The sequence below is a fragment of the Thalassophryne amazonica genome, chromosome 3 (assembly GCF_902500255.1).
Source record: "Thalassophryne amazonica chromosome 3, fThaAma1.1, whole genome shotgun sequence".
NCBI classification, from domain to species: domain Eukaryota; kingdom Metazoa; phylum Chordata; class Actinopteri; order Batrachoidiformes; family Batrachoididae; genus Thalassophryne; species Thalassophryne amazonica.
Window position 1 is genome coordinate 88,260,839 of NC_047105.1, and position 16,789 is coordinate 88,277,627.

The 16,789-nt window shown below is 39.9% G+C and overlaps 1 protein-coding gene across 1 annotated transcript in view; it reads left to right on the plus strand.

Annotated features, from left to right (window-relative positions):
* The window catches only part of LOC117507223 (plexin-A1-like), a 570,294-nt gene that overhangs the window by 381,002 nt on the left and 172,503 nt on the right, over positions 1-16,789 (plus strand). Inside the window, 1 exon segment of the mRNA XM_034167043.1 lies at positions 13,806-14,006. Coding sequence (XP_034022934.1) covers positions 13,806-14,006 — 201 coding nt within the window.

A 16,789-nucleotide genomic window follows, 5' to 3' on the forward strand; every position in this document is an offset into this window, starting at 1 on the left:
TCCCATGACTTTCTTGCTGTGATGCAACAGTGCTAACCACTAATCCACCGTGTTGCTCAATTTAAATACAATATTTCCAAAAATATTTTGACTATGACCTGTGGGATGAGTTTAACCCTGTGGAGTCTAGGCTATTTTTGGGCGTTTTTTGTTTTACCTTCATAATTTACCTTGAAAAACTGTTTACCTGGCCTTGTTTGGTGTCATTTTTCAGCACAACCTCAACTGTGTGACTTTACCATTTTTCTTTCATTCTGACATACTGCATTAAAAAAGTGACCTAACATTAACACCAAAACATAAAAATCGAATCAGAAAAATATATATATATATATATTTTTTTTTTTTTTACTGTGAAAACCAGAAATATTTTTAACGAACCATTTTCATAAATTAGAATGTAAATATAAGTTGTAAACTTTAAAAATATATGTAAAATGTAGCATAAACAAAGTTATATACAACAGTTCACATTAAAATGCAGGAAATGCTACAGGCTTTTTTGTGGCTATTTACATGCAATAAGATGCCACACAAACTATATTTGTGCCACTCAGAAAAACAATTCCTGTTCAGTGCACATCAGAAGCTCCAAAAATTTGTACAGGTATTCCACCTCAATATCCATGTGTATTTTTCCCTAATTCCTTGTTTTTGTAGCATTTTTTAATTGATATTGGTACAGACTGTCCTGGCTGTGTTAGTGGCCAAAAAAAAAAAAAAAAAAAAATTAGAAAAAGGTGTTTTGGACACACACACGCACACACCCATGTGGGGTCTCTTTGTTGTCATCAATCCCACGTGGTGGTGGTGAATGTGATTGATTAGTTCTTGAGTTTTCCACCAATGGTAGCACTCCTTTCTCCTGCTGCAGTTGAGGGAGTCCTGTTTAATTCCAGCCTTCTCGCTCCTGCAGCTGAATCAGGAAATGAGTCGTTTCTGCGGCAGCTGTCTGCAAAACGTGCAGTGAATATGAGAATATCATCCCCAAAAAAACTTGCGTAAATTATTACTCATAATTCAAGTTATACTTGGCCTATTAACAAAATTTAAAAAGTGATGTGGAGGTTGAAGTCTCCACTTTAAACACGCATTCAAACAGACACTCAAAGTGGAGCAGATTTTGTGCTAATTGTGTCATGTGACTTTTGACGCTAGGGCGCGTCATTCGACTCCAGAGGGTTAAACATGGTTTTATTGGCTATTTCATACGAAATGAAAATTGGACAAGACATTTCCACACAGAAATGTGCGTCTTAGCTGACAGTGCGTTGTAATCAGTGTGTGAGCCTATTTCACAGTTAATGTTTACCCACATTTTCATCAGCTGTGAAATTTAAAACAGTTCATTCTGCTACAGTTTGCACATCTGTTAATGTTCAAAAGGCTTTTGAAGATATCAGAATGCAAAGATGACAATCTAAATCTCAGAGTGGAACAGATGTTTTTGTATCGCATTGTCCTCACATGGAGAAACCATCTGTAGCATGAATGCCTTCACACATCCATTCTACTTCATGTGCACTTTTAGGTTGGAATCAGTCATATCAGTTATGATAAGACAAAGTCAGGTTTTTAATTCTGTATAGCCGCTGCCGTGTTCAAAACTGAAGAGCGCTTGTATTTAAAAAGTACTCTCCTGGCTGGAATATAGAATGGTACTGAGAAAAAAATGACCACACTTTTTGAGGACAGTTTTGTAAAAAATACTTTCTGAAGACCAAATCTTGTTTAAATAAAAACACAGAGTTCAGCAGTAGTGCAATAAACAGTGCAAACTTGCCTACCTCCTCAGGTCATCATGCCAGTCAGTCAGTCATTTCTCCCCAGATGTAACTTTCTGCTCATATTTCCTGTAAATCTGCACAAGTTAAGAGTTAACAGTATGTACAACCCCTGGCAAAAATTATGGAATCACCGGCCTCGGAGGATGTTCATTCAGTTGTTTAATTTTGTAGAAAAAAAGCAGATCACAGACATGACACAAAACTAAAGTCATTTCAAATGGCAACTTTCAGGCTTTAAGAAACACTATAAGAAATCAGGAAAAAAAAATTGTGGCAGATGTTAACGGTTACTTTTTTAGACCAAGCAGAGGGAAAAATATGGACTCACTCAATTCTAAGGAATAAATTATGGAATCACCCTGTAAATTTTCATCCCCAAAACTAACACCTGCATCAAATCAGATCTGCTTGTTAGTCTGCATCTGAAAAGGAGTGATCACACCTTGGAGAGCTGTTGCACCAAGTGGACTGACATGAATCATGGCTCCAACACGAGAGATGTCAATTGAAACAAAGGAGAGGATTATCAAACTCTTAAAAGAGGGTAAATCATCACGCAATGTTGCAAAAGATGTTGGTTGGTCACAGTCAGCTGTGTCTAAACTCTGGACCAAATACAAACAACATGGGAAGGTTGTTAAAGGCAAACATACTGGTAGACCAAGAAAGACATCAAAGCGTCAAGACAGAAAACTTAAAGCAATATGTCTCAAAAATCAAAAATGCACAACGAAATAAATGAGGAATGAATGGGAGGAAACTGGAGTCAACGTCTGTGACCGAACTGTAAGAAACCGCCTAAAGGAAATGGGATTTACATACAGAAAAGCTAAACGAAAGCCATCATTAACACCTAAACAGAAAAAACAAGGTTACAATGGGCTAAGGAAACGCAATCGTGAACTGTGGATGACTAGATGAAAGTCATATTCAGTGATGAATCTCAGATCTGCATTGGGCAAGGTGATGATGCTGGAACTTATGTTTGGTGCCATCCCAATGAGATTTATAAAGATGACTGCCTGAAGAGAACATGTAAATTTCCACAGTCATTGATGATATGGGGCTGCATGTCAGGTAAAGGCACTAGGGAGATGGCTGTCATTACATCATCAATAAATGCACAAGTTTACGTTGATATTTTGGACACTTATCCCATCAATTGAAAGGATGTTTGGGGATGATGAAATCATTTATCAAGATGATAATGCATCTTGTCATAGAGCAAAAACTGTGAAAACATTCCTTGCAAAAAGACACATAGGGTCAATGTCATGGCCTGCAAATAGTCCGGATCTTAATCCAATTGAAAATGTAAGCTGTTATAAAAGCCAGAGGTGGTGCAACAAAATACTAGTTATATGTTGGAGTGTTCTTTTGTTTTTCATGATTCCATAATTTTTTCCTCAGAATTGAGTGATTCCATATTTTTTTTTCCCTCTGCTTGGTCTAAAAAAGTAACCGTTACTGACTGCTATAATTTTTTTTCCTGATTTCTTAGTGTTTCTTAAAGTCAGAAAGTTGCCATTTGAAATGACTTCAGTTTTGTGTCATGTCTGTGATCTGCTTTTTTTCTACAAAATTAAACAACTGAATGAACATCCTCCGAGGCCGGTGATTCCATAATTTTTGCCAGGGATTGTATGTTTGGACAACACGGTTATTTAGTGGTGACCACTGTTGCTTTCCAGCAAGAAGGTCCCAAATTCACTTCCTACCTGGTCCTATCCATGGGGAGTTTGGATGTTCTCCCTGGGTTTGTGTGTTGTCAATCCAGGTGCTTCAGCTTCCATCCACTTCTAAAGTCATGCAGGTTGGGCAAACTGGAATCTTAAAAAAAAAAAAATGACTGTGTATATGTCCATAAGTGTTGGCCCTGTGACAGACTTGCAGCTTGTCCAGGGTTCACCCAGTGACTGCTGGGATAGGCTCCAGTCCCCAGTGACCCTTAACTGCAGTAAGCAAGTGTAGAGAATGAGTTTATGTATATATTTCAACCTGAGCAAATACACTAGAGTGATTGTGGGTGGTTATGAGCAAAAATAGGTTAATGTTATGATCGCCACCTGTCTAATCTGCAGTTATACCACAACCCTATGTTTTTCAGGTGTATTTTCTGGAAAACATACCCTTGTCTTATACTCAGTCTATCAGGTACTCATAGCTAAAAATTGTGATTTATTTATTTATCTATCTATTAAAAGCCAAGTGGCCTCTATGTATGTGTGTGCGTATGTGTGACTTTGATCATGGAGAAACTGGAGAGAGCTGACATTTGCCATTTGGTATGTTTATGTATTTTGGGTCAAGGATGAATGCCGCAAAAACAGAAACTTGATAGGACTAATATTTTTGGATAAATTAGTGATATTAGGTAACAACAGTGAACAGTGGATGTTGATATCACCATTAATCAGTCCCTGGTAATCAGACAAGCTCTGAACAAAGGAAATATCTCAACCTTACCAGTTGTAAAACATAACATCAACTAAATGTGCCAAATAACAAATGCAATTATTCACAAAATTTCAATATTTTAATTTCCAGCACTTTCAATTAAAAACATTCTCGAAACTTTGCTAGTTTATTACCACCCTTGAAAAATGTCAACTACCTATTTTATAAACACTACACAATCTAGAACCTGTGGATCCCCACGAGCAACACCCTAGTTTTTTTCTTCTTCTTCTTCTTTTAACTTACAAGCTTACTTTGTACCTGCAACAAACATCTGTACAAAACTCACATATGTCTACAAAATGATGTGGCTCACCCAAAATTAACTGGATGGAGTGTCACATCTGACCAACAAAACCACAATATTCGTCTTCACAGATGCAATGAAAGCTGAGAAGTCAAACAACAAAAAGAGGAGCATAAAAAGAGACAAATGATCTCTCTCAGCTTCAAACAAATTCCCTGGTGAAATATTGTTTCAATGTACTCTGCACTTTGTAGCTGTAATGCTGGCTTTGAACTGTTTGGCACCTGTCACAAATACTGATGAAACACTTTTCTCTGTGTAGAGGGCCCCCCCCATTTCCAGTCCTGTTCTTTCATCTCTTACTTTTCTCCTTTGTTCCTCCATCTCTCCCACATCTCCACAGTCAGAACAGAACAGATTTTCATCTGGAGCAAATTGTCCTCTGTGAACGACTGTTTCTCAGCATTGTTCTCGATTCTCTTGCATTTTTTTGTCCTTCAAACCTCTTTCATAATTACACATAGCACAAAAGAAATATAATATCGTCATCATAAGTATCTATTGTGTTAAGGATAAGTATCTTGACCTAAGTTATTTTGATGCTCTGGGAGAGTCCTCACCCTCCATTTCTTATCCACTGGATAAAAGATAAGATAATCTTTTACGAAATTGAAGAAATCAAGCTTTCCCTCCAGCAGAAAGTTTTTAAAAGTATGGCAACCCTTCCTAGAGCATATTGTCACTCTAGCTGAGTGCACCCCCCCACCACCTGCAGTTCTGGGGTCATTTGTTGAAATTCTGGCACTGCCCTACTAACCTTAAGTTCCACTTCCTAGATGACTTAGCCCCCCTCCCCCCCTGCTTTTTTTTTGGGGGGGGGGGGGTCTTTTCCCATCCCATCAGCTTACACATAATGTGTGTGCATCAGATTCCTGTTCTCAACATTGGAAGGGAATTTTTATTTTTACATACAGTAAAACTCGCCTAAACTGTCATCGTATAAACAGTTTATTTGCACTCACTGGACAAAAGCAAATGTCCCAATGCTTTTGTATGGTTTTCCATGTAATAAACACCATATATAACAGATTTTGTACAACGGATTTTCGCTCACATCAGACAAAACATCCCGTCTGATCGGAATGCATTTCCATTAAAAAATTTTTTTCCTGTGTATACCGGACAGAGCAGTCTGGATGTGCCCAGTAACAGAGGTATGAAATGAAACTCAGCACTGACACTCATCGATTCGAGGAAAGCGGGCACTGTATTTCTGTGATTAAAAGCCATTTATTTTTTCAAACCCGGCACTTAAGTGAGGCAGGGCATAATTCAAGGCCGGCAATTATTAACAAAACGCTGCTTAAGCCCCTGTCACAGTGGCGTATTCGTAGAGCTGCTCATTGCAGAGTTGTTTCATTTAAATACGCCCGAAATACGCGCGTACTCGGCCTTTAACAGTGTTCGTTCATACTTGCAGCTGCGTGTGTTCACGTTTTAATGTGTGCACACAGTCGCGTGTGCCATGCCGCACCAGTTTCAGTGCTATATTCTGCCTCTGTGGAAGTGCGCTCTGTTCTCTACTGCATGGTGTGGTGCGGCTCAAAAACAGTCATTTAACATTATTATTATTATTATTATTATTATTATTTATTTATTTATTTTTAGGCAGCGAGTGCACGTTTATTTTAGAGTCACAGCTCTTTTCAGCTTTGATCAGACTGATTGATCAGGGCGTTTGATGAGCGCACCGACATGCAGCGAGTGTGCGTTTATTTTAAAGAGTCACAGGTCTTTTCAGCTTTGATCAGACTGATCGATCGGGGCGTTTGATGAGCGCATCGACATGCAGCGAGTACGCGTTTATTTTAAAGAGTCACAGCTCTGATTAGACACACACAGAGAGAGATAGACACACACACAGAGAGAGAGAGAGAGAGAGAGCTTTAATGAAACGATGCAACACAGTGAAACAGTCCTCATATAATTAGTCCAGTATGATAAATTGAAGCAATGATCTTGCAGTATTTATAGCTCCAGAAGAACAACAGGGAGATGTGAAATGGCATACAGTACCGTGTTGAAGCGTGGGTGGGCTCACAATGACGGACCGTAGCACGGCGCTGCGTGTACTCGCGTGAAGGCTCCATGCTGTGCTGTATGCCGAAGAAAATTAAACATGTTTATTAAACATGTTTAATTTCTTATTTTTGCCAGCACCTCAGTTTTTTTTTGTTTTTTTTTGCCATTTCTTTTTTTGGCTGTGGGGGGGTTCCTTAAGTATTCTCTGTCCCCTGTTAAATATGTTTCATTGAGAGGTTGAGCATTTGTTTGATTTGTTTTTTTTTTAATTGACAAATAAATACAACCCCAATTCCAATGAAGTTGGGACGTTGTGTAAAATATAAATAAAAACAGAATACGATTTGCAAATCCTCTTCAACCTATATTCAATTGAATACACCACAAAAACAAGATATTTAATGTTCAAACTGATCAATTTTATTGTTTTTGTGCAAATATTTCCTCATTTTGAAATGGATGCCTGCAATACGTTTCAGAAAAGCTGGGACAAAAAGCAGACCAGGGGGTACTGTGCTTTTTCAGTGGTGGCTCCTAAGTTTTGGAATGAGCTGCCCACTTGTATCAGGTGGAACAGTGGTATGTTTACTACTGTGTTACATCACCTTTCCTTCCAACAACAATCAGTAAGTGTTTGGGAACTGAGGACACTAATTGTTGAAACTTTGTAGGTGGAATTCTTTCCCATTCTTGCTTGATGTACAACTTCAGTTGTTCAACAGTCCGGAGTCTCTGTTGTTGTATTTTGAGCTTCATAATGGGCCACAGATTTTCAATGGGTGACAGGTCTGGACTGCAGGCAGGCCAGTCTAGTACCCGCACTCTTTTACTACGAAGCCATGCTGTTGTAACACGTGCAGAATGTGGCTTGGCATTGTCTTGCTGAAATAAGCAGGGATGTTGCTTGGATGGCAGCATGTGTTGCTCCAAAACCTGGATGTACCTTTCAGCATTGATGGTGCCATCACAGATGTGTAAGTTGTCCATGCCATGGGCACTAACACACCCATATACCATCACAGATGCTGGCTTTTGAACTTTACCCTGGTAACAATCTGGATGGTCTCTTTCCTCTTGATTTCCTCTTTCCTCCATGATTTCCAAAAACAATTTGAAATGTGGACTCATTAGACCACAGTACACTTTTCCACTTTGCATCTATCTGTTTCAAATGAGCTTGGGCCCAGAGAAGGTGGCAGTGTTTCTGGATGTTGTTGATGTATGGCTTTCACTTTGCATGGTAGAGTTTTAACTTGCACTTGTAGATGTAGCGACAAACTGTGTTAACTGACAATGGTTTTCTGAAGTGTTCCTGAGCCCACGCGATAAGATTCTTTACACAATGATGTTGGTTTTTAATGCAGTGCCGCCTGAGGGATTGAAGGTCACGGGCATTCAATGTTGGTTTTCGGCCTTGCTGCTTATATGTAGAAGGTTCTCCAGATTCTCTGAATCTTCTAATTATATTATGGACTATAGATGATGGAATCCCTAAATTCCTTGCAATTGAACGCTGAGAAACATTGCTCTTAAACTGTTTCAAGCAGTTGTTCACAAAGTGGTGATCCTCTCCCCATCTTTGCTTGTGAATGGCTGAGCCTTTTGGAGATGCTCCTTTTATACCCAATCATGACAATGACACTCACCTGTTTCCAATTCGGTGTTCTTTGAGCATTCATCAACTTTACCAGTCTTTTGTTGCCCCGTCCCAACTTTTTTGAAATGTGTTGCAGGCATCCATTTCAAAATGAGAAAATATTTGCACAAAAACAAAAAAGTCTATCAGAAGACGAAAATGCAAATCATTGTATTCTGTTTTTATTCTGTTTTTATTTACATTTCACATAACATCCCATCTTCATTGGAATTGGGGTTGTACATATAATACATAAAATACATAATACATAAAGTATCTTATCATAATTACGCAGTCACTGAAAGGGATGCTCAAAGCAAAAATGTCAGCAGACCACCTACTAAATATAGTTTGATAAATACAGTTTTTAGCTGCAGGAGTGGGTCGTAACACATTACAAGTACGAATGCACATATTAAGAAAACTAAAAATACGTTTTTTTAACTGTATTTCTGTTCTAACTAACTAGTAATCTGCTTTGTACTTAATTACATTTACCATAATGCCTTTATTACAACCAGCCTGCTCTAAAAGTGCCGCCCTCCCTTTTTTTTTTCCTTCTTTCACTACAATGTGAAAGCGATGACAGAAGACCCACAGCAAGAACCATCTCGTGCTAATCCGTGGTCACGTCTGACCACAGTTTTTATTCCAAAATGTGTGGTCGACATGATGACCCCAAGAAACCTGTTGATTTTGTGGTGAAAAGGTCAAATGTCAAAATCAATGAACTGCACTTCACAAAAGCCTTCTACAGAAAAGTGTCACTTGTCACCTGTAAGCTTAGGATGCCATGGGTTAAGCCCAGGTTACACATAGACGGTTTTGTCGGTGGGTAGTACGTAGACCGAAGTTCGCGGTAGTTCCGGCTGTTTTCGCGGTGGAAAGGGGTGGAGCATTTCACCGGCGTTTTGAGCGCCGTACTAGCCACAAATACGTAGATAAAACGCCGCTAAATCCGCCGAATAAAGTGGAGTTTTGACGCCGTAGCATCCACCACACGTCAGGCAACGGGTGTTAATACCCAGTTCTATCCTTTACAATCACAGGTTAAGACGCACGTGAAAACGGCAGTGTTCTGCTGCCGCCGATAATGCCCTGTGTACCGCTGGATTTATCCAGGCAAATCTTGCGTTACTCCAGGAACTTTTGCATAATCTCTGCCGGGGCGCTTCCGGTAGAGTTCACCGTCTATGTGTAAACGGGGCTTTAGTGTGGAGGATGCAGTTTTGTGGTCATTTTAATTTTATGTATTTATTTTATTTTTTCTTATTTTTATATTTTTTGACACTGCCAGCCCACAGCTTTTAAAACATGCACCATATTACTGAGACAGGACTTCAAAAACCACTAGTGCAGATCAGAATCTCCGCTCTGTCTGTCGCCCCCCCCAACTGCCTTGCTATCAATTTTAAAGTGGTTGACTTGAGGCTGCAGGCAGTTAATTAAGCTGGATGTTGTCAGAGGGCTGCATCGTTGCAGTGTAAAATGCAGCTGCTCACTGCTGGTATGACAGGAACAGGCTTCTGCTGTAGGACCAAGTGGACACACACACCTCTCTGTGGGCATTTACCCTTTTTCCTCGAATGACAGATTTGTTCAGTTTTTCACCTCTTCCTTTGTCTTTGGAGCCTCTTTCCCTTTAATCAACATCTGTTATTCAAGACTTTCTCTCATTCCTTTGCTTTAAACTGTCAACCTTCTTCTTCTCTGTCTTCCTTCATTTTGCCACATCCTTTAAACTCCTTTTCTCCACTCTTTCTTCTCCTATTCTCTAGCAGACAGCCCTTCTTTTGCCCTCTTTTCTTTTTCGTCCTCTTCCTCCGTCCATCCTTTCCCCCCCTCTTGTTTTCCCTCACTAAACTTCTCTCTCTCTGTTGTTGATTATACTCCAGGTTTTCAATCGGCTGATTCTTCTGATACTATTCCCCTCTCTCATTATGTGCTGTTGCATGTGTTTGTGTGTGTGATCAGGCACACAAGGCCAGGGCTAAGCAGGCTAATGAACAAACTCCAGCATTGTGTACAGGCCCCGGGGATGTGCTGTAGCTTCTAATGTACAGCAGCTCAGAGCAGAGGAAGGGAAAGAACAATTCTCTGACACAGAGCCAACTGTCTGCTTAAAGGAGAAGCTAAAATGAGAAACAGGCTGGAGAGGTTATGCAGGGCCTTTCAGTGTGTGCTGTGAATAATTTAAGTGACTATTTAGATTTTATTTTCTTAGTCTAAATTATGACTCATCAGTGTTTATACGGTTATATCCCGAAATCTAAGCAGAACTGTGAACACCTGTGACTACTTTAGAGAATAGCTTTTTTTGTAATGAATGATTTGTACTTGTCATTATTTTTAACGCTGAACGTTGTTAATCTTTTACTTGCCAAACTTAATTTTAGGGATACTTGGTGCACGTTTCTTCTTAACGAGTGTGAATTATTTTTGCTGGTGATCATAGCTCATTACACACTTAATCTGTAAACAGTAGATACCTTCTGGGGAGTAGATGAGTGAGCTGACCAGATTTTACCATTGTTTGGTGCATGTATTTACATATCAATGAGGATGAATTTTTGTTTTTTGTTTGTTTGTTTTTTGCTAACAGCCATTACTGAAGAATGTTTTTTGGTGGAGACCTACATCATGGGACGCCATGTGACATTAGAGCTATAATGTGTACGATTTTAGGAGTGTTTATTCAGAGAAATGGAATGTAGTATTAACAACAATTATTTTCATAAGCTTAGGATGAGCCCTACATATCTAATGCCTGGTTCACACTGCAACATTTTAAAATTGTCAGTAGGTTTCCAATACCTGAGTGACCAGACACATGGCGATTTAAAAAAAAAAAAAAAAAATCATAGATATTATCGTTTTGGTCGTACAGTGTGTGGTGTGCAGCCACGTGGAAAGACAACACACCACACACAGAGATTTCACTCACGAACATTCCCAGGTCACACAGAAAATCTTGCGAAACCTCTCAAGATTAAATGTCACTTTGGAGTAAACAAACATGGTGGACGAGGAAGAATTAATGCTGATAGTTTGTGGACTATTTCTAACTGAGAATAAAATGATACTAAAAGAAAAGGCGTTGGTTAAAGGAGTGGAGATGGCGCAAGCACCGGACTTTCTGGCGCGCCATGACAGCTGTTTCTCAGAATGCAAAACATGGAGAATCACATCCTACTTTTTTGGGGGGGCAGGCTCAAAATCTCTCAATCACCCATCATAGAGGGATGATCTCTAGTGTGTATGAATCTGTAAACAGATCGCCATATACTCATTTTCACATGACACCATAATGTCACTATATGCCGTTATGTCAGTGCATATAAATTTTAGAAAATTTCGCAAATTTATGAAAAATAAAAAAACTAAGAAATCACGTGTACATACGTATTCACAGTCTTTGCCAAACTTTGTCAAACTTGAGCTCAGGTGCATCCTGTTTCCATTGATCCTCCTTGAGATGTTTCTACAGCTTAACTGGAGTCCACTTGTGGTAAATCCAGTTGATTGAACATGATTTGGAAAAACACACACCTGTCTACATATAAGGTCCCACAGTTGACAGTGCATATCAGAGCACAAGCCAAGCATGAATTCAAAGGAATTGTTTGTAGACCTCTGAGACACAACTGTTTCAAGGTACAAATCTGGGAAAGGGTACAGAAACATTTCTGCTACTTTGAAGATCCCAATGAGCACAATGGCCTCCATTATCCATGAATGGAAACAGTTCAGATCCACCAGGACTCATCCTAAAGCTGGTTGCGTGTGTAAACTGAGGGATAGGTGAAAAGGGCCTTAGTCAAGGAGGTAACCAAGAACCCAATGGTCAGTCTGTCATAGCTCCAGCATTCCTCTGTGGAAAGGGAAGAACCTTCCAGAAGGACAACCATCTTTGCAGCAATCCACCATTCAGGCCTGTATGGTAGAGTGGCCAGACGGAAGCCACTTCTTTGTAAAAGGCAGCCCTCCTGGAGTTTGCCAAATGGGACCTGAAGGACTCTCAGTCTGATAAGACAAAGATTGAACTTTTTGGCGTGAATGCCGGGTTTCATGTTTGGATTTCATGTTTGGAGGAAACCAGGCATCATCCCTGCAGTGAAGCATGGTGGTTGGCAGCATCATGCTGTGGAGATGTTTTTCAGCCGCACGAACTGGGAGACTAGTCAGGATTGAGGGAAAGATGAATGCAGCAATGTACTGAGACATCCTGGATGAAAACCTCCTCCTGAGCGCTCTTGACCTCAGACTGAGGTGACGGTTCATCCTTCTGCAGTGATCCTAAGCACTCAGCCAGGATGTCAAAGGAGTGGCTTCAGGACAACTAGAATAGAGTAGAATTTTGAGGGAAAAAAATTAATTTACTCTATTTTAGAATAAGACTGTCATATAAAATGTGGAAGAAGTGAAGCGCTGTGAATACTTTCCGGATACGCCATATAACATGCTTACACAACATTACTCACTCATCACTCACTCATCTTCAATCACTTATCCGGGATGGGGTCACGGGGGCAACACCTCTAGTAGGGGACCCCAGACTTCCCTTTCCCATGCCACATTGACCACCTCTGACTGGGGGATCCCGAGGAGTTCACAGGCAAGTGTGGAGATATAATCTCTCCACCTAGTCCTGGGTCTTCCCCAGGACCTATTCCCAGATGGAGGTGCTTGGAACGCCTCCCTTGGGAGGCGCCCAGGAGGCATATTTACCAGATGCCAGAACCACCTCAGCTGGCTCCTTTCAACGTGAAGGAGCAGCGGCTCTACTCCGAGCTCCCCACAGATGACCGAACTTCTTATCCTGTCTCTAACACAACATAGTTTTTCATATTCCAATATAGTTTTTCTCAGTTGTTAATTTATGATTTGTCAGCTGTGTTCTGGTTTGTTTGGGGGTTTTGGCAAAAACATTGCAGTGCAGTCACTGTTAATTCAAGCTGAAGTCTTGACTGACCCTACCCCACATTTTCTCCTCCCTCTCGCTTTCCCAGTGTTGACTTGGTTTGTCTTCCTGCCAATGTGTTGCATGAACTCTGTCATGACTTCATTCCTTACAGCACATGCACACGTGCAGATGTCTGAGCAGTTATGTACGGCCTTGTTTGATTCTGCTTTAGGAAAGTGAACACATGCATATATGTGCTTTACGCATTAACTTAACTGTACACTGATAAACCATTTCATCCATGAACATGAACATGCACACGCCCTGCAGAATTGTATATGCCAAGTGATGTAAGCCAGCAGTGGGCCTGCTTCCAGATACTTGAGTTGAGATTCAAACAGATCGGCTCTGGCTAACAAATGCACAAAGTTTATGAGGTGCTTTTATAATACAGTTGATTGCATTGAATAACTCTGACAGTACGCCATGGTGGCAATAAGAAGTCAAAGGGAGTTTTCTTTTTGTGTCATTTACTGTCATTTACTTCTTGTTTGTGTGCACTTGTGAGTGTAACAGGCAACATCACTACACCCCCCCCCCCCCCCCCCCCCGCGCCGCGCTGCCGCCCCATGTTCTCCTTTTGGATAAAGTTGTGAGCATGTTTTTTCTCTTTCTCTCACTTTCATTGTGCAGGACTGCCCCCAGATCTTACCTTCGACCCAGATCTACATTCCTGTTGGGGTGACTAAACCTATCACCCTTGCCGCCAAGAACCTGCCCCAGCCCCAGTCGGGACAGAGGAACTACGAGTGTGTGTTCCACATCCAGGGAGAGACACACAGTGTCACAGCCCTGCGTTTTAATAGCACCTCCATCCAGTGCCAGAAAACATCGGTGAGTAAACTGACACAGAACTGAATTATTGTGGATAATCTGACTGCATGAGTGGCAGCCATTTTTAGCACTGCCATTGTTGATGTTATTTGAAGTGACAGTAATGTGAACTTGAGTCTTTACAGGGGAAAATATAGAGAGACTACAGTATAGTATGGAAGCAGCTCTATTGTTGTTAGACATTTCTTAATGCTTTTAATATCAAACGGATTCAGTTTCACAAACACTGACAGCTGATGAAAGGAAAAATGGGCTCTAATTATGTGATACAGTTGCCTTAGATTCAGTTTATATTTCACAGTATGATGTAATCAAAGTTCCTGTGGAATGAGTATCTTTGTTTACCAGTTGGTTTGCATATATGTGAAAGGTTAAAGGCCACTGGGGGCAGGATCAGAGACAAATCACTTGATGACTAACACCAGTAAATAGCATTACTAATGTTACACTAACTATTATGCAATAAGGATTTGGGCTACCAATATGTAAGCCTGGGTCATTGTGCTACCTGTCTGTGTCCTTGGACAAGACACTTCATCTGCATTGTCTCAGTCCATCCAACTCAAAATGGGTACTGGCCTTGGCTTGCCTCTGTCGGACTGGTGTCCCACCCTGGGGGAGTCACAGAGTCTCATCCCCCATTCTGTGATTATTCCCCCATTCTGTAGCTTCACACTACTTAATCCAGGGCCTCAAGACCTGTGTAAGATCTTAACTGAGAAACGTCATTAAAATGTGGGAAATTGCTGACAACCTCACATTTTCCTCAACACTTTCCATAATTTTCTGGTTAGGTGTTACATATTTTCTGATTTTTGTTATCACAGCTCTACTGCCCCTGCAGTTTATGCAGGCATTGCACCTCACAGATGTGTGGAGTTAATTTGGCACTCTATGCAATAATGCTTCAAGTAACAACAAGGGGTGAAGTCACATCTGTTTTTGCATTTGCATAGTAAACAACAATAAACCCCTCATTTTGAGACCAAATTGTTTATGGTCACACAGATGAATGCAAGTAGACTGTGTCAGGTGGAAATGAGCAGTGATGTGCTGCACTGTGCCCTGCTTTGGCTTGGGTGTAAGCTCAGGCCTGACTACTCAAGATTCTCCAACTACACATATTCCATTTTTCACACAATATATGTACTAAGTCAATTAGAATGTCCTCTTTATTTTCATATAAAGTTATTTCAAAATAGTATTTGCAAGGTAGATTTATTTAAACTTTTTTCACTGTCAGATTGTCAGTGGGTCAGAAGTATGCACACACAAAGAGGAATGCCTCCTCTTCACAGAAGATTCCTTAAATTGATGGACTTACTTTTAAATGCTTCGGAATGACACATTGTTAGGTATTATAGTTAGGTATTAATTATGTCACTTTTGAAAGTATTTGAGAGCTTTCCTGTAGACCCAGTGCTTTATTACTTTTAAGAGCAGGAAGAAAATTCTCCAGAATTCAGCCAGTGCATCTACAGCAAAGTTTTGAATCTCCACAATTCAGGTTCTTCCTTATGAGCCATCTTTAAGGATTCATTGCACCTAAAGCAATCTTACACTCCATTATATACAAATATAAGACGTTTGGGACCATGCACACTGTGCAGAATTGAGTACGTTAACCCAGAGGTTAACAAATGTTTGTTCGCAAGGTTTAACAGAACCTCGGGATCACATCTGAGGGATTGATGGAATTGGAGGCATCAGATAGAAATGTGACATCATTCATCTTTTAAATAGAACTCAATCAACACAGACTGAGAGGCCGTCAGCCACCTTAAAAACTATAAATCCAAAAACAACATAAATACCCAGACAAAAATTTAAAGTAATTGGGAAGATGAGGCTGAAGGGATTAATTCAGTAACTTGAATAATTCATTTACAAAAAAGGAAGCTTTTATATTCCTCGAAGTTTCGTTTTGCGCTGTAGTATGTACAGTGGCTTGCAAAAGTATTCAGCCCCTTGGTATTTTATGCATTTTAATTTGTTCATGGCATTTCAAATACAAAAAGTAATTCAGGCTTTTCAATATAAAAATTTCTAAAATTATCTTATTTAGACCCAAACTGAAAGCAAATCTCTACAACTTGATATAAATTAATTAAAAATATAAAAGTTAAGATGATTGATTGCATAAGTAATGGGCCCCTTTGGTATAATACCTGCAGTGGTGGGCACAGCTAACCAAAAAGTTAGCTTCGATAACCACTAATCCACTAACTGAAAAGTTAACGTTTATAAAACTAAATCAATAAACTCCTAAAAAAAAAAAAATAAATTGCGGAAGTTATAGCTAACCAGTAACAGCTAATTTTCAGTATTGACTTGGCACACTGTCAGCGACTTTTAGCACCGCAGAGTCTTCTGAGTAAATTCAATGCAGCACTTGTGTCTTTAAACACCCTGTTGGCTACTGCAAAGACGTCTCACTTACCTTTCACAGTGGCAGTGTAGAACTCATGGTTTCATTTATAAACAGATTAATTCCGGACAGTTTATCAACACATAAAGTTAAAATATCGCACTTTTAAAGTAATGAAGAAGAAATAAAGAAGGTTTGAGCATTAAACTGACACAAGTGCCAAAAGCATTATGGGAAATCAGACTCGTGCTATCCCCCCCCCCCCCCCCACTGCCATCTACTGGATGGGCGTGTGAAAAGCTTCCAGCATGCTGTGTTGCACTTCAAAAACAAAATTTTCAGTTTTGCAAATGCTTTTTTTGTTTTCTTTTTTGTTTTTTACAATCGGAAAAAATGACGTATTTAGGAAATGCAC